The sequence below is a fragment of the Cyclopterus lumpus genome, chromosome 6 (assembly GCF_009769545.1).
Source record: "Cyclopterus lumpus isolate fCycLum1 chromosome 6, fCycLum1.pri, whole genome shotgun sequence".
NCBI lineage: Eukaryota > Metazoa > Chordata > Actinopteri > Perciformes > Cyclopteridae > Cyclopterus > Cyclopterus lumpus.
The window spans coordinates 8963095-8989551 of record NC_046971.1 but is presented as its reverse complement, the minus strand read 5'-3'; the positions used below and the strand labels follow the sequence as shown (position 1 = coordinate 8989551).

At 42.2% G+C, this 26457-nt stretch overlaps 1 protein-coding gene across 7 annotated transcripts in view; it reads left to right on the top strand.

Annotated features, from left to right (window-relative positions):
- Positions 1–26457, top strand: part of LOC117732283 (pleckstrin homology domain-containing family A member 5-like) — a 71078-nt gene that overhangs the window by 27772 nt on the left and 16849 nt on the right. For 3 of the 7 annotated variants that reach the window (XM_034535139.1, XM_034535137.1, XM_034535143.1), the window contains exons 4-10: positions 11738–11821; positions 17347–17467; positions 17623–17727; positions 19671–19743; positions 21835–21935; positions 23573–23688; positions 25235–25741. In XM_034535139.1, the coding sequence (XP_034391030.1) occupies positions 11738–11821; positions 17347–17467; positions 17623–17727; positions 19671–19743; positions 21835–21935; positions 23573–23688; positions 25235–25741 (1107 nt within the window). Of the gene's footprint in view, positions 1–2503; positions 2790–11737; positions 11822–17346; positions 17468–17622; positions 17728–19670; positions 19744–21834; positions 21936–23527; positions 23689–25234; positions 25742–26457 lie in introns of those variants that run through there. The other 4 variants (XM_034535138.1, XM_034535136.1, XM_034535142.1 and 1 more) reach the window with 2 other exon arrangements.

The window sequence follows — 26457 nt, the reverse complement described above, 5'->3', positions numbered from 1 at the left end:
GAATCCTGGTAATAATTGGTACAATGTACCAATTATTACCAAGGGTCTTTTACTTTTCATTTTCACCTATAGACTATCATATGGGATGCTTTTTTTAAGACACACAGTCATATTATGCAATTCAAGGTATTAATGCGTAAAGAATGCTGTACATATCTCTGCTATTAACACTTTCGCTGTGTGATTGTGCATGAGTTCATTTTCTATCTTTTTGTTTTATGTAAAAGTTGGAAGGAACAGAAAATAACTTGAAATCTAAACAAACTGGCCTGAAGGAAGAAAAAAACAAAAAAACAGCACGGAGGTAACTCCTCACCTGTCTTAACAAAGGTTGACCATCATAAGCTTTTCAAAGGTATACCTCTATAATGCAGGGCTTATTGTACTGGATTGCATTATGTTGTACAGGTGTTGCTATTGTTCGTAGTCTCTGTACCTGCCTTCACACACACATTGTCACTTTACAAGGCCTTGGCATCCAGACGGGAATGCTGGAGCCAAACCACTCTGCTGTGATAACATCATACACATCTGAGCCTGCCCTCCATGTTATCCTTTCCCCGTCATAAAGCCTAATGGTGTGTAGCCATAAAATGGAGTGTACTTAGGTTTGAGTTGAGATGCAGTTTGTTTGACCTTGGTATGGTCATACACCCCCCTAAAACAGATTCTTGGAACAGTCGTCAGGTCTCCCACTCCCACTGAATGCCTGATGAGCTGGTGTATCTCTTTCCCCACTAATAAAGTCTGAGCGTGACACGTTGCCTAATTTATAAAAAGGAAATTACAACACATAGCCTCCACTAGTAATCCCGACAAATGCTCATCTGCTGGGTTGACGGTGAGGGATTTTACAAACGCGTCGGGTCTCCCCACAAGACACTCGAGGCACCAACATGTACAACACCTCGAGCAATTTCAATTACAGCATCTGTGATGCTGTTTTCAACCCAGCCCGAAAGGGTAATTCAGGGAGTCTTGGTGGCTGTGATGGTGAAATTTACGTTTTAATGATCTAGGAAATGCCTTCAGACTGACTTACGAGTGAGCAGCGAGAACAACGTCTGGAATACTTTGATAAAACTCAGTGTTGTGAGGATCAAACCCGACACATTTTTGCCTGTCAGCACCCCGTCTTGTTTTTTTTTTTTTAAAGACTGGGAAGGGCGTGACAATAGACTGTTGTTTGATTTAGATGTTGACAGCTGACACTGATTCAGTAACTCATGAATACAATTAAAAAAAAGCTCTCCTAGTAGAATAACACAGCAAATACACAGATGGCTAAACAGCTTGCTTTGACTTTCCCCTCTGACACCCTTTTGCGGGTGTTTGAGCACAAGCTCCTTCGTCGCGACAGAATGAATATCCTATCACGTATCCTCCTGATACTCATTCCTCTCTCTGCTTTCTCTTGGGGTATGGTATCCATTCTGTGCCCCAGGTGGTGGCCATATCCCAGGGCTCCAAAGCTCCAGCATTAGGCCCTCCCTGGAGGACCACTGATAGATGAAGGACTGAATGTTTTAGTGTACCCCTCCTTCCCCCGCGTTATAATGGAAGCACAATGCATTATTTATGTAGTAGAGCTGGTCAAGGTAGATCACATATTACTCATGGCGTTAATATCTGTATTGCTTCTTTGCTGTTTTCACCCCATAAAAGTAGTATTAGTATTTCATTGCACACTATAGATATTGAAGTATCACTAAATTGAGGGGAAATGGGAGAGAAAAGTAGCCACTAGGAGCCTATTGACTGTCTCTGGGTGTCTTCCTGCACCATTAACGACACAGCAGGTTGATGAGCGGAGGAGCTGTTTGCCTTCTAGGTTGGGGCCGAGGTTATTGTCCGGGCTTTCATGTCTTCAATAGCTGCAGGCTCCCTGCTGAACCTACTTGATATTCAGTTCTTTCTCTCACTTCATCCCATTGAAACGAACAAACTTCAAGGATGATAGCATACCTCCAGTAATTTGAATGGTTACGAATGAAAACAGGCCTACAGTATTACAATCCCTTGAACTGTGGCCTAAAACTTTATCAAGATGATTCGAAAAAGCTTTCCCGATGAGCCTTTTCCTTTTTCAACGTGCCCCTTTTGTCAGGACTTGCCAAAGAATGAGGGGAGGGAGGTGCAGCTACCCACATTCATGTGGAGGCTCAAGGCAGTAAATGCCAGAAATAACATATGTATAGTGCACTGAGGAAATGAAGCTTAAATTCATGCATGTGTTATATTATTGACTTGCCTGGATGCAGTCCCAAATAAACAATGGAACAACGTAAATCTGGGATATGGTGTCAATTCACGTCTTCCATTCTAAAAATGACTTTTCCACGCATTTCTTCGAGTTAGGAAATTGCCAGTAAAGCAAAAAAAAAAGAAGAAAAAAAAAAAGATCCTGCGCGGCTTCTGTAGAGGGAAGTACTGTAGTCTTTTTTTTCTCCCTTCTCTTTGCTTTTTTCTTTTGTGTTCATTCATATCACCAGGACCCCATCACCACACTGTAAGCTGCTCAGACTCTGCGTGTGTGGGCGTCCTCCGTTTCGCTCTGTCCGCAATTGCGCTGGGAGCGGCGTAACAAAAGCGCCGCGGGCCACCTTGCTTTCTTTACATCCGGACCGTGACATCACCGCCTCTCGGGTTTCAGTGTGTCTCTAATACGGGCGCACGCGGCGCAGCAGTCAGCGCGAGTGCTCCTTGCACTGTGAGCACAGCGGCGGCGGACTGAGCGGACTTCAACCACGCACGCTTTCTCCAAAAGTAACAAGAAACTCTTCACGTCGGTACGTGTGTCCGTTCACGTTTGGATACAACGAATACTTTTTTTGGGGGGGTGGTTGGTGGGGTGGGTTGACTTCAACGCGTTTGGTAAACTGCCCGGTCGTTTATGGAAGCTTTTCATTGTAAGTAAAAAAAAAAAAATTAAAAAAAAACTGCAGTCGACGTGTGCGACGTACATCACACTACACGCGCACACACACACACGCACACACACACACACGCACACGGAGCGGGGTTGGCTCCCAACGCGAGAATGATTGAGGTGTTTGGGGTGTTAAACTGTGCTGCCGGTGGTGGCCGGTGCTATTAAAATGCTATTCAGATGGATGGAGCTGCTGTGATTGCCTTTCAGTATTGCAGTTAACCAGTTCCTGCCCGGCTCCCAGTCAGCGGTTTGTCCCCCCACATGGCTCACTGTGCAAACAGGGGTCTATTGCACAGGACCCCACTAGACACCGATGCTGCGTTTGGTCAGCCTTTTTGTAAGATCGTCAAGTTAGGGCATTCCCAACTATTATTATTTTGTGTGAAATCTAATATAATTAGTTTATATATATATATATATATATTTTATTTTCCATTCCAAATCAAAAAGAATGCCAAATCCAATTGTACATTTCTGTCTTTCAAACTCACATTCTGCTGGCCAGGTCTTTTTTCGAGTGACAAAACACAACGGTGTAAGCGAACCCCTCTGGGGAAAACACTTTTTACTTTTGTGTTCTCGGTTTCAATTTAGTTTGGGTTGTTTCTGAATTTCAGTGTAGTTTTTTTTTTTTTAATGCAATTCCATTCTCCAGTCTGAAAAGAGAACCTGTCCTGCCACGTTTAATACACTGTGTGCAGTTATTGGAAACATTTCCATTGCGTTGCCCATCACTTTACAATAAGCAGTCCTGAAGAACCACTGTTCCTCCAGGACTGTTTCCCATTACTTTGCATCAGATGTGCGGTTCTGTATGTTCTTTAAAACCTTTCATCTGTTAAACACAGTCAGTTAAGCCATAATTATAGCATTGCCCACTGTCCCTCCCACAGTGACCTAGACTATGTCCTCTCTTTAATAACGCATGCAGACCAGCTCACAATCATACGATCTGCTAAGCAACATGTGTTTATTGTGTTTATCTTTTTTGATCTTGTGGTTTAGGCCCAAATTCCTGGAAACAGGAGACAGTCACAGATTGTGTGCCTGCATGTAGAGAACAAACAAACGTTTTAATCAAATTAATTCAGCCGAGGCTTGTGACCAAGACCTTGTCTGTACAGTCTGATTTAATGACTACTCTAAGTGGATGTTTGTAATGTCCAACCAAAACCCCATCTAATAAACATCTTAGCATGTGTGTTGCTGTCACTGTACAAAGACAAAAAAATTGGGATGACACTTGTCAAAGCCACGGGGAGAGAAGGGATAGCAGTTATTCACTTTCCCCCTGAGCTCATGCAGTGTCCTCAGTGTCCAATGTTTCCTACAGTAGATACTTCATTGAAAATTCAGCAATGTTTCCGACAGACAGTTTATTTATGGTTCTCACCCTGGGGGAAGCCTGGAGCACTCCTTCAACAAACACTTCAGTTGACTCGAAAACATTATTGCAATAATATGCAAACATATTTTTCAGAAAGTAATTTTACCAATCTATATGATATTGCATTATATTATTTCAGTTTATATTATATTATTTCAGTTTATATATATATATATATATATATATATATATATATATATATATATGGGAGACACTGATATATTAAAGAGCAGGTCAGCAGTAATGGAGATGTGCAGATGCCTTGTTATTGGCTGCAGGTCCAGCCCCAGCACTCACTGACTAGAAGAGATCAAGGGGAGAGGAGGGCGGAGCTGCATTTCATTTCAGGCCTTGAGTCCTGAGAGATAAATCAGCAAAATGGTAAAACTGCAGAGTTGTCCACTCCCTTATTCAGCCTGGTGGTCATATGCAGACTTACCATCCATCCTTCTAAAATGTTTGTATTTTGACTGAGATATGGAGAAAATGAATGTAAGAAGCCACCTGCCAATATGTGCTTAGTTTCTCAATTGAGTTTGCTATGATGATGCAGCAATGGGTGCTTATACATGTCAGTAGGGGCCAGTAGTATTTCCTGAATTCAAATGCTTCTCAGTTAATATGTCTCTTTATTGCAGTATGACATTGTTACTACCCTCTTCTCTCTACTAGTCAAGTCTTTAACCATCTGAAACAAAGCTGTAAGTAAAGCTTTAAACCTAGTTAAAAAAACGAGTCCATGAGCCTGGAGCTTCTCATCCTTTCATCCATCTATTTCTTTAAGGAGATGACCTTGATAAGAAGAGGCTGAGTACTATTTTTGGTGATTCTGCTCTTTGTCCTGCAGTGGACCTTCATAGCTACACAGTATGGATGTGATGTCTGTCACTTTGAGGACATTAAAACACAAATATCATCATATTGTTTTTTTTATATACAACACTTTGGACAGACTGCCTTCTGTGTACTTTAACTGCCATGAAAGCTGTAATGAATTCTAGCCTGCTGTTGTCTTCAATGAAGCCTGAAATTGAACATTGAATGGTTATTAACAATGTGAGTTTACAGACACTGAGAGTGAGAATAGAAACTTCAAATGCGTGATAAATGTAACGTTTGGAATTTCTGTTTTCATAAATAGCTTTAAGGAAACAATCCTTTTTGTTTAATGAGGAACAGTTGTATCACGTTGGCCTCTGGTGAGAAGGTCACACTGACGCTTGGTTTTATGACCACACTCCAAGTTTAACATCTTAAAATCTTTCATAAGATACAACATTTCACTGTAGTTTCATTTTTCCTTGAAGGCAGCTTGTCTACGTGGCTCTAAAATATTCTCGAGTTGGCCTTTCAGCTGTGTCACCTTGTCACACGGTCGCAGCTGCTTTGAGGGGGCTGCTAATTGAATTGTTTGTGAAAAAACACCCTGATTTGCAGCCCGAATGAGCAGCTGTTTTCTGGGGTTAAGTTAAAAAGGTCTAAGGTGAAAGTCGAAGCTTGACAGACAAACAGCTGAAGCCACTGGCTGTGTTCTCTACAACATTGCCATCAGAAGATATATGTACCCAAAAGAGTTAAGGACACATCATTAGTCCAGGTATTGCCATTTTGTGACAGCACATTGCTTCATGGTGCCACACTGCATTTTGTGTGGCTTCTTGGGGTCTGCAAAGCCCCTGTTTTGTCTCTTCACTCGCTGCCCCCCACATGCTTCTGCTCACAAACGGCCTATTCTGCTTATTCAGCTCTGCTTTTGTGATGTGGGCCATTCAAACCTCCAGTCAGTGTCCACGAGGTATTGAGGAGTTCCAACACAGCCAACTCTTCTTTTTTTTAGTATTTTATGCTAGTTAAGAATACTCACCTGGTATTGTGAAAGCTTCCTTCCTGTGTAATAGGATTAGCTTTATGAGCATTAACAAGATAATTAATTAGTGCTGAAAGGCTCTGTTTGGTGATTTGCAGGATTTGTTCCAGGGACCACTATGTTTTCCTACTGACCCCTTGTAGACTTTCCCTCTGATGAACTGGCATTTAAAATGCATCTAAAAATGTGTGTGTCATCTTGAACGGTGATGGTACACGGGTGGCGTTAGTTTTGTGAAGTTTCATGTGTAAATGCAGAGTTGAATGTGATAACATGGGTGAAAGGGCTCTGAGCAGAAATGTGTACCAAGCAGTCTGGTTTGATTTCCCTCGCGCAGCATTGCTAGGATAAGGGTGTGCCGCTACCAGGCTATGTGTGCTCAAATCTTCTCACTTGAGCGACTGTGAAGGCTGTGATTAAAGCGTCTACTGCACTGAGATCTGTCATCGGATCACATTCATTGGAAAGGAGGCTGCTTGCTTGATTGCTCTGACCTGCAGTATTCACTTCTATACAGTAGGAATCCCAGGCACTTAAGGCCCTGAAGCAGTTGCAAGGGCATTCAATTAAAGATAATTAGGATACATATGCTGTGGTACGGCAGTATTATTCGGTGGAGTTGTGAGGACAGACAGAGAGGCGTGGCTTTCTCTGCTTGAGGTTTTCTAGAACCGTACCGAGTGTCTTATGTAAGCTTTTATGGAGGTTTTCAAATGTTTGCCGTCATATTTTCTGACAACACTCTAAAAAAATAAAGTCAAACTAAATCCTCCATTTGAATGAAGTGATTTATCGGATTAAATGAGTTAGCCAGCTTTTTTTTTAAAGCAGAACAAATGTTGAAACAAATCAGGTGATGGAGTAAAACCTTTTTTTTTTTTTAAATCACCCCCAACTAAATAAGGATAACCGGTCCTTTTCCTTGTTGCTGCACACCATTTGTTTTGATATAAACTGATCTCTGGCCCATATTTAGAGCACACCTTCCAAGCCACAATATCAAATAGTTCTAAATGGATGGGATTTAGTTCCTCATTCGCCTGTTTAGTATCAGAAGGCCGAAGTAGCAGTGTTTGGTTAAAAAGCTTGTTTTAGAAAATTCCCCCGTATCCAAATAGCGATAGCATTTCAGGCTCTTTATGATGACTTATACACTTGTTGTAGTTTTTTTTTTTTAACCAACACAGAATGAGGAAATCCCCTCCAGTTTTTCCAAGTCACTCCACACTAAAAAGAAAGGATAAACAAAAACCACAAGTGGTGCCTTTTTTCTATTTGGCCTCTACAAAGTAAGGCTGTAGTGATGCTAGTTACCACCATCATTACTTACTCTACATTCTTCTTACTGTCACTGCTCTTTCAAACAAATAGAGAGGTTGAGGAAGAGTTGGTTTTGAGTTCAGATCCTTTGACTGATTTTAGTTTATTTTTTTAAGGCACTTCAGTCTATTGAATAAACATCAGACACAATTTCTCAGTGAAAATGGTCCAAAATTAGCATTGTATGGCTGTTTTTGGCGTCGCAGATGATATGAATGAATAGGTGGAATGCTAAACCAAATGTTTTAAACAATGTATGAAGCAAAGGTTCCAGGTTTGGTTTGGGTTTCAACTAAAATAATTACATAAGAGAACTTCCAGTGGGGATCCCAAACTCTGGTGTTAAACCTCTTCTCTTTAATGTAAAGATCCTTTTTGGAGCCTCTGAGTTGTTTGTGGTCAAACTGCAGTAGAAGGGGAGTGATGGATCAAAGACCCATCCAGAACAATACAAGCTAAGCTCATGGAGTGTTGACCCCCAGACCTTAAGCTCTTCATTACTGCAGCTCACTGCTAATTATTGTGGACAGGACAGTCCTGAATTGCCCAACCCTCCTCACAACAGGGTGGTCATTTCTTACTGCCACTCCTAGTTCCTCACTACTATACATCTGAGGTGAAGAGGCAAGGAACCTCCCTGTGCCCTTTATCCGCCCAAAAAACCAATATCTCCCTCTGTATAACAAGGAGAAATCTGAAACCTAACTGAAGAGAATTGAGTGTTTTTGTCCACTATTGAAGCCCACATGTTACCATCTGCTCCCCTTACTGAGCAGCCCTGTGACTTTATGCGAACTTACTCTAAACTGTAGTGACCACAGACCACATCCTCCAGAGCATGTGTGACCATTGCAAACTGTGTTGTTAACTAAGATTAGCTGGCAGAGGTATTTTGGAAAACATATTTACTCAAAAGGAGATTTTAAACTCTTAGCTGTGCAGCATCTGTTGATTTTAATGGAGCAATGGCTGCTGTCATCAACTTATATTATCATGTTGTCAGAGGGCCCTTATGTTGTCTGAGACGAGGCAACCCACCCACATATTCTGTCAATAATTGTTTTGCAATGCCTGCCATATGGTGGCAATACATCTGATTCGTATTTGCCATGTGTGTTGCCTTAATGCTTTTCCTCCGCACCGTCAGTCACAGTGGTAATATAAATGTCACTACTGAATAATAGGAATAGGAAAACAAAATGGCTTAAAGAGAAGTTCAAATGGAGACGGCCACAGATTGGCATGGGCTAAAAAGGACATTTCTCTCGGAAAATGTTTGTTGCTGTTACTCATCCTGCCTATTTGGGCCTCCACACAACCACAGCCATCCTGTTACTTCATAGCCCCCGTGTTTTCCACTGAGGCTTAAGAATGTACTGTCCTCCAATATTGATCATGTTGGGACTGTTTAGGACCTTCTCAAATGGCTTCCGTCCGTATAATATAGTATGACTCTTTGATGTCACACAGCCCCTCTTAAAAACACTGGACTTGCACACGTGTCAGACAGCACATCTGCAAAAATGTTCTGAACAGCAGGAGGGCCTTTTTGATTTTATAGCCGTAACCCAAAGTCCTTTGGTCAACTTCATTTTGAAGGTGATGTTTTAACTAAGGCTGTAGCTTTGAACATGATTTACACCCTTTTTCATTTCAGGTTCATCATCTCAAGGATGAGGTTTGTCCTCAGCTTGTAGCTCACAAATGGATACAACTGTTGAGTCAAACATTGACTTTAATTTCAAATGAATTTAATGTGACATTTAAACTTCTAAGTATTGATGAACAGGTGTTGTTAATGGGGGGTTGTCTTTTTATGGGACAATGCCATGTTCCAGTAGCAAGTTCCGATGTCTATTATTTCTGTAAGAAAGAGAAATGGAAACATGGACATCATATCGGAGCCCTCTTTAAGTATAGACTATGGGTATGGGTCCCTCTGTCAAGTATTTAGTCGCCTCATAGCCATTACTTCGTCTGCCTACTTCTGAGAAGCTGTCTCTTTTGGCTAGCTACAGTAGATGTTTGACTTGTTTTTTTGTGTGGCTGTTTTTTTATTTTCCATGCAAGTAGTGTACAATTTGCTTGTCTGATCTCATTTCGTATATACTGAGCGCACATACTTACTGTATCATCATTTATAGCCATTGGGACTTCGCCAAACCAAAACAATGAGCTGAAAGCAGCTGAAATCTGCTTGGAACGGCAGACTGTGTCGATTCCCGGTGGAAATGGCAAAACCTTTCATACCCTTTCATACTGCTCAAAGTTATCTGATTTTCATCTGAGTGTTTAAAGAAAATAGATATTGCTTATTTAAAAATGTAACTTTGTTTTAGCAACATTAAAGGTATGCGTAGATCCTGCGTAATGCTGCTCGCAATTAGGTTACATGCCAATCAATGTCAAGGAACATGGTAATACATCACCCCACGTTATTGAAGAGGCCTTGTCAGCAAATGGGGTTACTTGATACTTTGCAGTCACTCTAAGAGACGATATATTTACCAAAGTAGATACAGTGGACCGATCTCCTTTAATTGGATCATTATTATTTTTTAAATATCCTTGGCGGTGTCAAACACTTGGCTCTCCTGTAATAAAACGGCATGCATTGTCAATTGATGGGTTGGCCAAACGCACCCTTATATTTAAACCTCTTCCTTTTAACTACGATTAATGTACCGCATAAAAGCAAACTTGCATTAAGAGTGTCGAAGCTCAAGTGTACGATAGTTGATTGATTATTAAATTCCATCCACAGTTCTGCCTCACATCAATCCTTCTACGCCACTACAGAAATCCCAAATCCAGACTTTCTTTCTTCTTTTAAATCTGTATTCGACCTATGTGCAGAACAGTCTGGGCATGTGTGAAGGGATACCAAAGAAAAATGGTGCCGTTGGTCGGCCCGAGACCGCACAGAGGTCTCTGCTGCCAACAGTGTCTCCAGTAATTATAGACCAGAGCTGTGGAGACTGTTGCTCTGCAGGCTTAACTGAAACTAAACCCCCTATTTCATGCTTGGTATTTGCTCTTTTCAGTACATGAGTACCCCATGTTTAAAAACTGTTATTTTTGGGCTGTAGCTTGACTCCTCTGTTTATAGTTCATCCTGACTGAGTTACATTTACTGACCAGTAAAGGCCGTAGTAACTTCGAAGACTTGTTGACACTGCAGCTCATATTATCTGATGTCTTGTTTAATAATTACTGCTGTCGGTGTATTTGGTTGATGTATTTGGACGACTAAAGTTCTCATTGTTGTAACTCACTGACGGTGAAATCAAATAACCGTTGATTTTCAATAGGAAGCTAAATTTAACTGGATCTGGATCTTGAATATATTTAACGGTACTATTCCAATGACGCTGTTGATACAAAATCTTGATTCAGGATTCAGCGAACAGAGAAGCTTGTTATCCTGACTGGAAAGTGTATTTCGCCGTCGGCCCCACGACCATCCAGATCCCACACAACACTGACCAGGCTCTACTTGACTGGAAAGCTGCTGTTGATGTGAAGGCCCCCGCACTTGTATCGCTCCTCTCCAAAGACTGTGTGGTCTGTGTGTCCTGGTGCTCTCATCATGTTGGAGTGGAAGTGACTGTGGGCCGCTGTAATTGGCCTCCAGGATGGTTGGGTAGCATCTTCTGTCCCTCTGTCATTAGATGTTCAGTGTAGGATGGCACAACAGCCTGCTGGAGCCATGGTGATTTTTATGTTTATGTTTTTAATGATTTTGATGTTCGGTGCACACTACCCTACTGAATTGATCCTTTTTCCTCTTGTTATTTTGTATTTTTTTTAAATTTACTGTGGACCTGATGTAACAGCTTTTGTTTGGTCTCTAATGACATTGTTTGTGTTGTCGTGGGGCACTTTGGTGTGCCTTGAGTGCTTGTCCTATTTTCACAGTGACCCGATATATGTCTGGTTGGACTAGTTCTACAGATTGGACCAGTTTATGGCACAGCACGCTCATTTATTCCACATTGTCTGTTCTGTCTCTACCAAGCCAATACAAAGTCATGTTTTGGAATCGAAGAGTTCTCTCAAGCCTTTACAGCTGGAGCTCTGTGAAAACATGTTTGGGCTGTCAGGGCAATTAGCAGCATATCAATTCAAAATTTTTAAAGATGGATCAAGTATCAATTAATGTTTCATGTACATATGTAGTGTTTTCTAACATTGATTATTTTTTTTCCCCTATTATTTCCTATCTCAATAGTCACAATGAGCGGAAGGTGACCTGCAAGCATCCTGTCTCAAGCTTACCCTCACAAGACAATTGCATCTTTGTCATCAACGAACAGTAAGTCGCTTGTTTTTTGCTTTAAGAATGCCACTGGGTAGCATGTTTGAGCACTAGAGTATGCTGTTGCTAGGCCACATTTCACAAGCCTGTGCTTTGCCGATCTATAACTTTGGCTTCCTCTGCAGAATCGCTTAAATTTACATCCGTGTCCCAATCCGTTAGTGTACTAAATATACATGTTCTGGACTGTTTGCGTCACAGCTCACACCATGACACTAGCCTCAACTTTCATCTACCACCCTCACCATCTTTGCTTTAATATTGCGCGACATGAATCAGTTCCACTCAGCTTCTCACTTCCCCCATAAAGCCCCTGTCATAGCAGATCTTCCACAATGTTATATTGTTGCCCTGAAGTGATGTCATCCTAACTGGTGTCACTTATTTTATTGAGCAATGAATGCTGATTGAAATATTTTCAGCTTTAACACATACACTTTCACTCCCACGCGTGAAATAATGGCCGAAGTCCAACGACTAGTGGAGTAGGAGCCCCCTTGATGTCCCAATACGGGCACCAGTTTCAGCGTTTTCAATGTGTGGCTTTGAAATTGATAGATTTTATATTATAATAATAATATATATATATGTTCTTGTCTCACGAAATTCTTCTGAGCAAGGATGAAATATTTGGAAAGTGGCTGTGAAGACGCGTGTTGTGCCAGAACTGTCATCCTGCGCTCTCTTGACACATTCCTCCCCTCTCTGTGTTACTCTCACAACTCTGCTGCGTTTCACACTGAGGGACACAACATGCTGATGCAAGATGATATCTAATTTAGCAATTAGTGTTTTGACGTATACCGGATGCTCTAGACTAGAGGTCAATTTTGGGAAGACAGCAACACAGTGATAAACCCACTACTTGACTCACTCACTATTTTTATGTCTATTACAGTGCAATTCATCCAACAGTTGGCTATGTTTTTAGAAAAAGTACTACGGGGGAAATCTTCACCCCAGACGAGCAATAAAAGGCAAAGACGGATTTAAGCTGCCACAGGGATAAAGAGGCCAGGCTGGAAATCACTGTCTAATCTGCTCTGTGCTTTAAGTCAAGCCAAAACACGAAATTTGGTTTAAAATGTATAAGTTTAACATGCAACGAACAGGAACTCAAATCTACCCAGTAAAGAACCACGATGGTTCGAAACTCATTTGTGCGCCCGTGGTGGCAATTGTGAGAGCCGTGCAGCCTCCAATAAAGAGGCAACATACCATGTAAAAGAGATTAGCTGTACCACACGGTGTTCAGGCGTAGTTACCGTTGATCACGCTCAATCGTCTTCTTCGAAAATGTTTTGATGCCGATATTTAAAACTCCTTTGTCCCTGAAGGCAACCAGAGCAGGTGAGTGAGTGATGCCTGGATCTTTGTTGTTGCCCGTGTCACAATTATTGTTGGCTTTCAAGGTTCGGACTCTCAGTTTAGTTTTTGAAGTGGAGTTACTACTTAACCCAGAGATGGCTAAATGCATGGCACAGAACACCACGCCACTGTGTTAAGGGACCAATTTAAGCTATTACCTGTATATTAGCCTCTCATAATCTGCTTCAACATTGCGTATGGGTTATAAGAAGACTATTGTATACATCTGTCACTCACGCTTAAGCTCTCAGGTATGTGTGAGTTACGAGTCCTGGTCTGGAGCAGTAAGCCCTGTTTTTGAAAAGAGGCGTCTCCCTCCTCAGTGAATGCCTACGCATGCTGCCTTTACGGTCCACGTCTGCGTCTATTCTTAGTGGTCCACAGGACCATGTGCAGGCGGACGGGAGATATTTGCATCACTCACATGTCACACATGTTTACCAAAACATGATCTGGCCATGTCTGCAGCAGTGCACTTATTTCAAGAGTTCATTGCAATTAAGGCTGGTCGATATGACGATATGAAATGCTGTCAACGGTTTAGCTGTACAGATATTGCTGTGCAGTTTATACTGTGGAAGCTTTCCCTTTTTAATATCTCTGCATGCATTAGACTATTAAAGTGGATGATGAAAATCAGTGAGCAAGACAGCATTATGGCAATGAAAGATTTTTTGAATTAATGTGAAGTATCTAGCACTATAATGGGTTTAATTTATTAGTAATTCATTAATGAATATATGTGTGTTTGTGTGTGCACATACACACATGTATGTATGTATGTATGTATGTATGTATGTATGTATGTATGTATGTATGTATGTATTTATGTACTATGATAACATATTGTATGCACTTTTATAAGTGCAGTCAGTCCAGAAAAGACATGATGGGTAAGCTAATCAGTCGTGTCTTATACATGGATATGATTTGGATATTAGGGATCCAGTAAATAACACAGTAAACCTCCGATGTGCAGCGGGTCTTCAAACCTCTCATTGGTCAAAACATTAAACATTTCTTTCTCAACATGTGTTTGCTCTGTTTTGTAGTGTGAATTATGTTTTGACAAACTGTCAAAAACTTTGACTTTGTGACCATGCCTTTATGGATGTGCAGGCTACATGTACGCAGGTAAGAGTCATGGCTCTGTTCCTTTTGTTAAGCGAGAGCTGGCTGAGATGATCAAAAAGTGTAATACAAAAATAGAAGTATGTCATCAGGCCTACACTTACCTACGCTAAACTTCACCATTAACTCTTATGTACAATGCTGCCTGCCATATTGAAACACAACTCGGAGCCAAATTCAGAATTTTGACTGCTTTTGTTTTGAGGGCTTGCCTTCTCTTCTACTCTTTTGTTTGTTAAAAAGATAGAGGTCAGGTTCACCGCCAAACAAAAGTGTTTGAAAGCACCCTTATTTCTTTAGAAATGCTGTGTGGTCATTTTAAAATGCACCCTCAGCCGCTCAGTTCACAGTCCCCCCTTCCCCCTCCCCTCCATCCCAGTGTGCTTAGAGCGCCAGGCTTCAGTGACAGTGTAATCCCGCCTCACTCTTTTTGCACACACGGGCACACAAAATCCATGCCGGCCCAGTTAGTGATGTGACACACTAATACAAACGGGTTAGTCTGTGTTGGTCCTCTGACCACTCCATTGTGTTTCTTTGCAAATAGAGGCTCGCTAAACCTACCATGTATTTATTTGTACATAAACTTTTAGCGATCTAAACTCCCTTGTCCCTTTGCAGGTAGATATACAGTATAGATGTTTTTCAGGCTTCGATATGGGATTTGTTGACTTTGTCATGGAGCCGTGGTAAACACAAAGATGGTTGTCGTTTAGCGCTGGTGTTTCGCTACAGCTGTTACTGTGTTCGTACAGCATAGCCATGTCCACGGTGGGCTCCTGCTGTCTGGAGACGAGCAGCAACCTAGACAGGACAGTCATTTTAAGCAGACGCACTCAAATGGAGAGGTTCATAACATTTTAGCAAAGATGTGGTGGTCTCCGTTTGTGGGTGTGTGCATTGTTTTGGTAGTTGAGAAATGAATACCGGAGAGGCCGTGAAGAGTTAAAAGAGCTGAAGACTAAAGACTTGTCCTCTGAAACCACTTCGTCAAAGCTTTATTCACAGTGTTTACACATATGTTGTATTGGCACAGGACTTAACTTTGTGATTGGTATTGTGCAAATGTAAACTAGTGCTAGCCATCAGTCAATTAATCAAAAACTATTTTGATGATGTATTCATTTTAAGTCATTCAAGTTTTTTAAGCACAAATGCCATAAATGACCGAGCTGCTGCAGCTCAGTTGTTAGGATTTGCTTCTTTTAGTGATGATGATCTCTTTTTCAGTTTACATTTTAATACCCAAATACAATATCTACTGTCGTGCTCTAAGCTATTTGTATCTGTTTGACACTTTTATTCTATTGTTCTCCATCTGCTTGTAGACACAGGACAGATTTGACACTAAAGCAATTTGATATACACGCACTACTTTTCAATTTGTCTGCATACAGATTGATGATCAGGCCCAAACTAATTATCAACAAAACCCCAACGCACACAAACACTCTGCAGCTCAGGGACTGTAAATGGTCTGCGGGCCTAATAGAGAATAAAATAGAGCGACGCCTCTCTTACAACAGAATCGGTCCATTTCCTCCACCACTCCAACCTGTGTGTGTTTTTGATGGCTGGTCGACACACACCATTGATTATAGTTCACTTAGGATTTTGCCTGTCACTGGAAGTGCAGAAAATCCTCTGAGCTCATTTTCTTGAGCGAGGTCATTAGTTGGAGAAGACGGACAATCTCAGTGGCCACTCATCACTCTGCACAAGCGGCTATTTCAGAGTAGAGAGTTGAAAGATTGTATGCACTTCAACTTGGGAGTGCTTTAGTCACCCACTTGTCCATCCAACGACTTCCTTGATGGAGTCACCTCTATACAGAACCCCCTTATGTATTTGGTAACTTACAATAAGAAAAGATATTTTTTGTGTCTGACATTCTTTTACTGAACAAGCAATCATAGGATCTCATGAACATGATGGTTCAATCGGGCTGCTTCTGGCAGCCAAGTCTTACCTGAAAACAAACACGCCATTTAATTTTTCTTCTACACTCAGGTGAGATAGAGTTAGTCTGTGATCATCATCGTGTTGGTAATATCAGATCTGTCATTGCGCTGCACGGAAATGAGCATCCTGCGTGTGTGGCCTTCTGCTGTGAGCCCAGCTGATCCCTTGTGATCCCTTTTCATGTGTGTGCACCTTGAGTATGACAGCATGGAGTCTGAATTGTCAAAGCATTTTTAAATTGACTCTGAGTTTCCTTTTTTTGAGTGTTAATAGTCTCGTCTGTGTTCCTAACGGATGGATAGATTGAATCTATATAAAGATTGATCTAGTTGGCACTGATGGTAGTACATGTAGATGACGCATCATTTGTGCTGACTGGTACCAAATAATGTGACGTTTTTGAACATCAGGACATTCATCAAATGAGCAGGTTAGATGGGGGAGTTTTCTGTGTAGGGTTGGTGGTTTTTGTCCTCATTCAGTGACCTTAAACTAATATATCTGAGGCGATTTTTCTTTTCATGGTTGCAGTATTTCTGCTCTACTCTGTTTTTGCTGCCTTGCTCCCTCTAGACCACAACGCTGTTCCCTTCCTCAATAATGTACTATATCTCCATGGGCCAGAGACAACTTTCTTCACAAGGTGTTCTATCCTATGGCAATTGTATTGAACTCAGTATGCTTTCAAGTTTTGCTTTTAAAATAGTTAAGTCTTTCAGAGGCATGCTGACCTGATTCACTGCAGCAACTGCTGCATTTCAATATGTCAGGCAGACTTTGCAGTCCATTTTAAAGCTGCAAGACAACTGGGAATGTATCTGCAGTGACATGGTGGGAGTAATTGGCATGATTCATAGGCCCATGTTGAGGTCTCATTATAACAGTTTGGACTTCAGAGAGATGAGGGAACAGACTAAAGTCTGCTTCTTCCTATTCTCTTTTCTTTTTTTTATATCAAGGTCGGCACATAAATTGCCTATATTTCTTGTATATCCATCATATTTCTGACTGATTTGCTTATATGGTCTTGGCATGCTTTGTGTTTTCTTAAATTTGTTCAGATCTGCCTCCAAAGTGCCGGCGAATGAGAAGAAGGATCGGCCACTAAGCACCATGAGCGAGGCCTCCAACTACACAGGCGGCTCGGACTACGCCGCAAACCCCAGTAGCCAAGCGGAAAGAGTGAGTGACACAGATGAATACAGGATAATCATGCATGTGTGTTAGGTTATGGAAAATAATGGAAAACCAGTCGAGAAGTTTAAAAGTCAAGAATTCTTATTTCTTTTCTGGATTGCGCTCACTTTACCATTTTCTCTTTCATACTGTATTTCTAGTCGTCTAGACCTTCCAAAAAAATCCACAACTTTGGGAAGAGATCCAACTCCATCCGGAGGAATCCCAGTGCCCCAGTAATCAAGAGAAACTGGCTTTATAAACAGGTGAGCAATAGTAACCTTACGCATAATCTTTAGCCGCACATGCCCAGCGGTGTCTGTCTGTCAAGACTGAACTGTCTCAACAGCTAGCCGATGGATTGCCATGAAATCTGGGAAATACATTGATTGTTTGCATTTATTTTACATTAGCATGACATATTAATCGAACATAAAGTCACAATAATAGAGCAACCAATTTGAAATGCACAAAAAGACTGATGTGATTGAAATTTGAAGTATATTCGATATGCTATTTGGAGGAGGGTTCCATGAATCTAGCTTCGAACATCTTGTGAATGCAAACTCTGTGTTTAGACAACTTTCCTTCTTTTTACACATTGAACAATGTTACGTTCTCCCTGTAAGATTTGCTGCAACAGTCTTAAGCACAAAGGAAGCTGTTTGATGTCTTACAGGATCTGAGCAGTTCTTTGTCCAGCGTCTCTGCTCAGCCAGTCATCCAGTGCGGGCAGTCTGTATAAATACCAATCCCTCATCACAGCTCCCTGGTTACTAATGGGAGGGTGCAAAGGGGGTGCTTGAGGCAGCTCTTTGCCAGACAGGAATCTCTCATGCTTCCTAAGTGGAAGACTCATTTACTTTTGATTGCAGCCTCCCGGCGTAGTTTTGTGAACACATGATGGCTTCCTTTGGTACAGCTGCCAGCTGCTATTTCTTTGGGGACCTTAAATCGGGGTGACGTAGATCAAGCAAAAGACTCACAAATCTGCTCCCCTAAATAAAAGGCTGGATTTGCACTTTTATTTCCCTGCCTCATTGAAACCTGGAAGCTATTGAAGTCCTTGGCTGAGGAAAAGCTGCAGCCCTTCAGTCGATCCACTGGGAGAACAAAATGCCACAGTGATTGATGTGATGGCGAAGGTCTCGTTTTCTTTTCCCCGCCTGAACTGGGCACGATCCGACAGAACTTCTGATAAAGTGTATACATGAACACGTTGTGAAACGAGTGGTAAAGACCTGGATTGAACAGAAGGAAGGTGATGAATTCATGGACACAAGAGGTTTGAATCTCTGCATTGCATTCCTGATGCGTCTCCATCATGAGCAGCATCTGGTATTACGACTTTTTGATACTAATGTGTTAAACATACTGGTTCATGGTAGAAGATTTCCATTTCAAGAAAACTGCAGCTCACATGCCGTTTGACCATAATGACAGAGTTGTTGAGGTCCCTCCTCCTACTTTTGTCCCTGGGTGGAATCCGCGATTAAGGACTCTGCTCAAGTTTTCCAATAACGCGAATGGGGGAGTTAATACCCTTTTCCTCACCCTTCATCCTTTTCAAGCAGCAGCCTGGAAAGCCCTTTGATCACAGCATTACGATACCAAAGAACAATTTAAGCAGAGGAGATTTATTTCCGTTGCCTATTGAACACCATACTTCCTTTTGAAAAAAGAGAGCGCTGTTTATTTGGTTGCATTTATCTACACGGTGGAGTACTCTCTATATTATGTTTATTTCATGACAGAAATCCAATCTTTCCTCTGAACCAGATGAAGAACCCGTACTCCATTTCAGGCCAATATCTGACTTTTGAGATGAGTTCCACGCAATCCCCATTAATGAATGTAAATACCAAAAAGAGTCCAAGGAGGCAATTTAGACCCCAATGTGCAGAAAACGAGAAGTGATATTTGGTTTGTAGATGACCTATTAATGAGTTGGCGGCACAGCATAGAAATGTGTCAACGGATTATAACCCATAATTCAAACAAATGAAAAAAGTAATGGATTGGCTTCAGTCTTTTTGGATGCACTGTATAACAGTAGCAGGCAGTTAATCACACGTAAAAAACAATTTAACGAATTAAATCCAAGGAAGTGAGTGAGTGGACGACGGCGAGTACTTTCTTTTCACAGTCTTAACCATTCACACTGGTTTGCGGAGTAAATGATCCCGATTTCCTTTTGGTGTCTTTTCAGGACAGCACGGGGATGAAGCTGTGGAAAAAGAGGTGGTTTGTGCTGTCTGATCTGTGCCTCTTCTACTACAGAGGTGAGTCCCGTCTTCTCAGCGGAATGTGCATGTTTCACTCCTACTGCACTGATGACAACAACACTGTTATTCGATTAGTAGTTCTAAGGGCTGCTGTGACCTTCAGAGCCATAATAGATGTTCATATATCTGGCTCCAAGGCCCTGTGGTAAGCAGCCTGACAGGACCACCCAGGGAGATCTATTAATTGAAATGCCTCTCCTGTCATCTGATTTGCCGTTTGAGTGATCATTATATCCCCTCAAGCAAAGCCAGGGCTTTTAAATAAAGCTTGGATGCAGCCGTACTGTTGATAGAGAAAGCACAGCAGGAAATGAGATCTTGCACTAATGTTAAAGTCATGAAACAAGTTTCCAGAGATGATGTTGTTTTTATTCCAGTGGTTGCATACTCGCGTAATTCTTGGATTCAGTCGCATTAAAAAGTCTTTATCTTGCAAACAGTTAAAGATCCTCTTCTAAATCCACATTGGAGGGGCCGCTGCTGTATCACCACTGTGATCATCCTTCTGAATATGTGGAGTATTTACATTGTTCTGGTATTGAGTGAAGACAAACTATTATTTCATAACCAAGTTTTCTTTTTAAAGTCAATTTATTCTGAAGCAGACACCTGAATGGATTTCTATCCCATCTGCTGTTCTATTTCTATCATGTTGTTTCATGATAGGCTTATTGTGGGAAGCCCAAACCAGTTTAAAAACATTCCATTTAGTTACTAAAATCTGTCTGTCCTTATAAACCCTCCTCTTTAACATGTGCATGCTTCAGATGTAATCTTTTTTTTATGAGACGCTATTGACTGAGCTGCTATTGACTGGGCATCCTGGCTTCACTCATGCAGTACTAATGTTCATATAAAATATTTACACAGCTGTGTCCGGAGAACAGTTGAGAGCTTTCCTCCTGAAAAGAAAAGAAACTAATACAGTGAATCTGTGTGGCCGTAAAGTAATTGTAGTAAAGGTCTACCGTTGGGCTGCTGCTACAGAGAGAGTATAAGTCTGGCCTGGCACAAGTCCACATATCCCAGTGCCCCCTGCTCACTCGATGCAGATACAGTCATCATTTCTGCTGATCAGGATGACATGTAGTCTGTGTTATTCCTGGTGTCTGCCAGTCCTGTCGCCATCGTTCCGCCCACTGACTGATAAAAGCCACAGACAGCAGCAGACCCAAAGGCTTAATCCAGACGGACATGTTGAGAAATCCACCCATCAGCAGAGAGTTGGCAGAGAGGTCATGAACTGCGCTGCCCCTCAACTAAGCACAACTGCTATCTGTTGTGGTTATTAGACTATTATTGGGAGCTTTGGATCCCCACAGTGCAGCGACACAGAGAAATAAATGAATATGGGGCTAGTGGGCTGCAGGTGATGCTGGTGAACCGATCAATCCTCCAGACTTCAGTAATGGGCTCCACTGCCCCGCAGCTCAAACATACTGTAATTGTAACTACCAGAGGTTGACCAGAGTTCAGATACCACTCATTCCCCCAAATATTACTCACCCGTTCACCTTTAGCCTTCAGCCTTTCACTTTAACACAACATCCCCAGTCAACACACACACACACACACACACACACACACACACACACAAATACACACGCATACACACTCATACCAATCAGACAAAGCAAATGCACGTTTGGGACTGCAGCTGCCACTGCCCTGATATACTTTGTTTTCCTCCACTGTTTTGGGTATGCAATGCAGATTGCTTATAACAAATTAGGAGGTTAAGCGATTCTCTGCTTAAAGCTCGGGACTCAATCTAATCCCCCCTGTGGAGAGGGCTCCATTGTTACTATGGAGCCCTGTCTGCTAACTTAATGAGGATTAGAGCGGCATAGCTGCATAGGACATTGAATCAATGCTCATATTTTCCACTGATTGGACACTGCTCATCTGACCAACGCTCTTTTAGATTTCATCTCGATTTCCACTTGGTGGTTTGGCTTCTGGCCCTTTTTTTATGTTTACAAATTAGTATTCCGCTTCAGAGTTTAGTGTAATATCTTGGAGAAATTGAACTCGACTGGTAAAAATAGACCCTAATGCATTCCGTCGACTTGTTTTTTTTCTCTGTAGATGAAAAAGAGGAGGGGATACTTGGCAGCCTCCTCCTACCAAGCTTTCGTGTTACCATGCTGTCTGTGGATGACCACATTAACAGAAAATATGCCTTCAAGGTCAGTGCATGTTTGTAAGATGGACATTTAGAGCTAAAGTAAATCATTAGTAGTCTAATACAATCAGACGTTGAATGTACTAACCTCCCAAAAGGTACTTTTAAATCTCCGGTACACCGTTTGAAAGTTAGAAAATAGTTATTTCTTCAACATATATAGCAGAGCAGTTAACTTGGCTTCAACAACTGAAAGTTACTGTGTGGAACTTTTAACTGGTTTTAAATTATTACTGATGCCTCTCTATGACCTAAAAGAGACCATCAGCCAGAAGACTGGCTTTTTTTATATGTAGTTATTCTTAATGCTTGTCATCGGTGCCACCGGGTCGGATTCCGCGCAAAATCCGATGAAATGATGCAGGTTCACCAGAAAGTCCTTCAGCCGGGACTCCAGCAGCGACCAGCTGCCGTGGACAGGAGCCGCTTTCGACCTGCAGACGGATGCTCTGGCGGGAGGAGGAGAGCTCCGCTCCTGGCAGCAGCGTCTCCTTCTCCGACCAGGAGCAGAGCTGGGAGCAAACCCTGGCACTGTGCTGCTGGAGACCCCGGCCATATATGCTGGGCCCGCTGGAGGGAAGGGAGGCATGGAAGAACCAGAACCAGGACTGGGCAGATCACACCGTCAGACCTGGTTCTGGTTTGTTGACTCAAAAAGTACCTTGTAGCAACTTCCAATTGACTTTAGAGTGAAGTAATGCACGTCATTTGTCAAGACTTCAACTGCACTCTGCTCATGCTTAGAAAGCAAAGAAAGCGCTTGTAAGTTGACTCGGAAACCCCAAGTTACAGGGCAACAGGCATATTTTATGGGAGTTCAGTGGTGTGTACACTATTTGACTGTGGGTCCTTCATAAACCCGAAGAGACAACAAAGTTGTCCTGCCAAGTACAGCCGAACACAGACGCCCAGGAGTCTGCTCAAGGTCTCTCCAACCACAGAGCCCACTCTTTTTCCAACTTAGACTCGAAGAGAGAGAAAGTTGAGGTAAAGAGAGAATCACAAGAGCAGCCCACGACCTCTTCAGTTTACAGTGATTTGACTTTTCATTTTCAACTTTTCCTGTCTCTTAAACGGCCATGTCATTAAACGTTCCTTATTCCCCAAGATAATTCTGATTTAATTGGAGCACTGACTGTGCTTATTTTGTTTTTCAGACATTGGTAAACAGGATATTGAGGTTGTTCACTAAACATTCTGTTTTTCTCTCTCTGTGTCTGGCTTTAACAATAAATTGGTTTGTTCACTGCAAGGGAACAGAGCAACTAAGGAACAATGTGTCTGCCATACAATGAACTGCATGGTAAGTCCGACAGTATTGTGGCAGATTTACTCCCCTAATTAGTGGTATGCATGAAACTCCAGTTTCTCATTGTTTGATTTACATATGGGGATAATATAAATGCCCACAGCCAGGAGTATTTCACAAACCATCACATGATATGCATGAAAAGTGATTTGTTGCCCCACAAAGTGCCCCTGCTCTACCTAATTCATATTTGGTGATACACCTACATAAAAGCAAACCAGTCACCAGTAAGGGTTTCAGTGTGAAACATCCCAGTTGACTTGATTCTTTTCTCCTCTCTCTTTCAGGTAACTTTCTCTGTGTGTCACTTTTCCTGTCCATTGTCCAAACAGGCAACGCATCCCAACATGCGGACGTACTATTTTTGCTCCGACACAGCCAAAGAGATGGAGGCTTGGATGAAAGTAATGACAGATGCTGCACTTGTGCATTCCGAGCCGGTCAAAAGGTTTGTAAAAAGATCACTATTATAGTCATTTTTACAGAGAGCCTGTGTTTGATTTGAAGTTGGGAGATTGTGTCTCGTTTTGCTTTTGAATTGAGAAAAAGACATTTGAAAATGGTATTTGAGTTTTTTTTTTTCTTCTTCTCAATCCAGAGTTTTCTTTTTTAGCATTTGTGCTGGAAGCAAGTGCTTTTAAATCCCTTGGTTAGGCCTGTTGAATTCTTCAGCAACAATGCATCACCCGGTTATGACATTTCTGGACCGTCTTTAACAATTTTTTACTGTTTAAGTTTATTACAGAGCAGCATGCAGTCGAATGCCGCGTGGGCACACAGTCTCTGTGAATGCATTGTGCTGGTTGATCTTCGGATGTTGTGCACAGCTGCGCTGGCTGATGAGGATCAGTGACTCATCAGGATATTTCTTTTCCTGTCTTTTTGAAACTGTATAAAATGTCTGTCATTTGGCAGCCCGCCTGTCAAATGCCCTCCTTTTTCATGGGTGAGCAGAGGCGCAGTGGGAAAGTGCTTTGTAATTACACAGAGCAGTGGTGCCTGAAACTCACTGAATAGCAAAAGGACAGTGCAATGCTGTTATAAGGCAGTAGCATAACAGCATGGCAACGTCTATCTCGACTAAAGGTTATCCTGATTTCAAAGTATCTAGTGTATTGTATACTATGGACAGTATTGTCATATATGTTCATATTTGCAGGTGGTCTAAAAGAACAAGATATGGTAGCCAAATCCTTATCTGTTAAAGACCTTTCCCTTTAAGTTGTTCTACAGACTCTTCAACAACTCTTTAAAAGTATGAGTACATGCACACAGCCCTTTTTGTTTTGACCAAATGTGTGCTCTACTGGTCTGGTGGAGCCACAGATGGCTGGGGAAGACATTACGTGACTAGTGCTGCTATTTAAAAGGATTCAAGTGGAAACTCTGAAGGAAAGCCTTTCCTCCTCCCCTCCCATTGCTAACCCAGTGAGCCATGCTGCTAAAGGGAATTTACCAAACTTTGAAGCTGTGACCTTGAGTCTGTCTAAGGCCAAGGAGTAGTGGTGTCAATTACCTCCGGAGACCTCCCTAAGGACCCCAGATCTGTATATAGGTCTTCTAGAGAGGAGGCGAAAGGGAGCTGCAAATGGATTACCGGAGTCTGAGTAGCACCTTTTTGTGAACTGCCCCAGAAGAGGCAAAGTTTTATTGGAGATATCTGATTTCCTTTCACAGGCCTGGCCTCCTCTAGCAGCTGGAAGAATCATTGTACACCTCCACCCATTTTCTTTGCGCCTTCTTTTTGTTTCCGAGCTGCCCCCATTAGCAGGGTTCACAAAGGCAATGCATTAGGTCTGCAGTACATTTGATCCATACACTGTCTCAATCGCCTTTTCCTGGTGATCTGTCACACAGATGAATATTCCAGCTTCCCATTCAATCTAATATAGTGATCATCTTTAGCTCTCTGTGCAGGTGTCTTGATTGCCTTTAGCTAACATAGGGTCTCTTGGATGTTTCTTATTATAAGGTGTCCTCTTTGTCTTTATCAGGTTTGACAGACTAAAAGTGGAGCAGTGTGGCCCACAAGAGATAAATCATGTGGCCAACCACAGGCCTCCTCTCACACAGCCTGAGATCCAGAACAATCAACTGAACCGCGAGGTTGCCCGTGAGCGCAGTGCAGCGGTCCCCTCCACCGCAGCAGATGAAGAGAGGAAGCAGCGCGACGCTGAACGCTACGGCTTTCAGAAGGATGGAGTGGAGCGCGAGCGCCCACTCACCAAGATCAACAGTATCAAACTGCAGCCGGCCCAGGCGGCAGCCGTCAAGGCCAACATTGCCTCGCCGCAGACTCCGACAGAAATGGACGGGTCCCATCGCAGCCCCCAGGTCAACGGCTCTGGAGAGCATTGTCCACCTGATGGGACCGGAGTCCCTCCTCAGCAAAGTCCCACTCATGAGCCAGACCGCACCCTGACCAGGACCAGCTCCATGCAGCAACTAGAGCACTGGGTCCGTACTCAGAGAGGACGTAACCAGGACGATGACACCAGGAGGTTGGCTTGATTATATGATCTTTTTGTGGGTTTAAAAAACAAAAATACCTTTATCGTTTATTTGTATTTTTTATGTGATCTCAAACTATTGGTGCTGCAAGAGGAGCACAGGTTGTTTTTTTTAGCTTATTGCACAAGAGTCGAGTCATCTCCTGCTTCGACAACACAAGGGTGGAACTTTGCTAAATGTTTCTATAAATGCTGATTCAACCTTATCTTGAGACAGGAGGAGTTCTCCTTCAGCTTATGACTGCCCAAATGCAGTAAATACGCAGACCGCCATTTTCCAAAGCTTCTTAGTCCCATTTCTCTCAAAAGCCATTGTGTTTAAAGCCAGAGGAATCACACGCTCCTCGCCACGATTTAAACACTTTGATATTACACTGTGAAGTGTACTGGTAAGTAGAACTGGGGATAAACAATAGCCGAGCACAGCTGGTAGCCAGAGTTACTGCCTGCCATCGGCCCTGCTGTTAGAGCCCCATTTTTAATTGGTTGGAATTAATCTTTGTCTCTCCCTGTCTGCCTGCTTGCCTGTCTGCCCGTCTGTCAGTGTGTCTCTCTCCATCTGTTTATTGTCACCTGGCTTGTGCTCATGTTTGACACAGCCTTGGCCTCTTTGCCACTATTCACTGCTTGAGTACGTTAGTAAAAGAAAAAGAAAAAAAAGGGCATACTTGCTATGAATTTATAAAGATCCTTGCTCCTTATTTCTG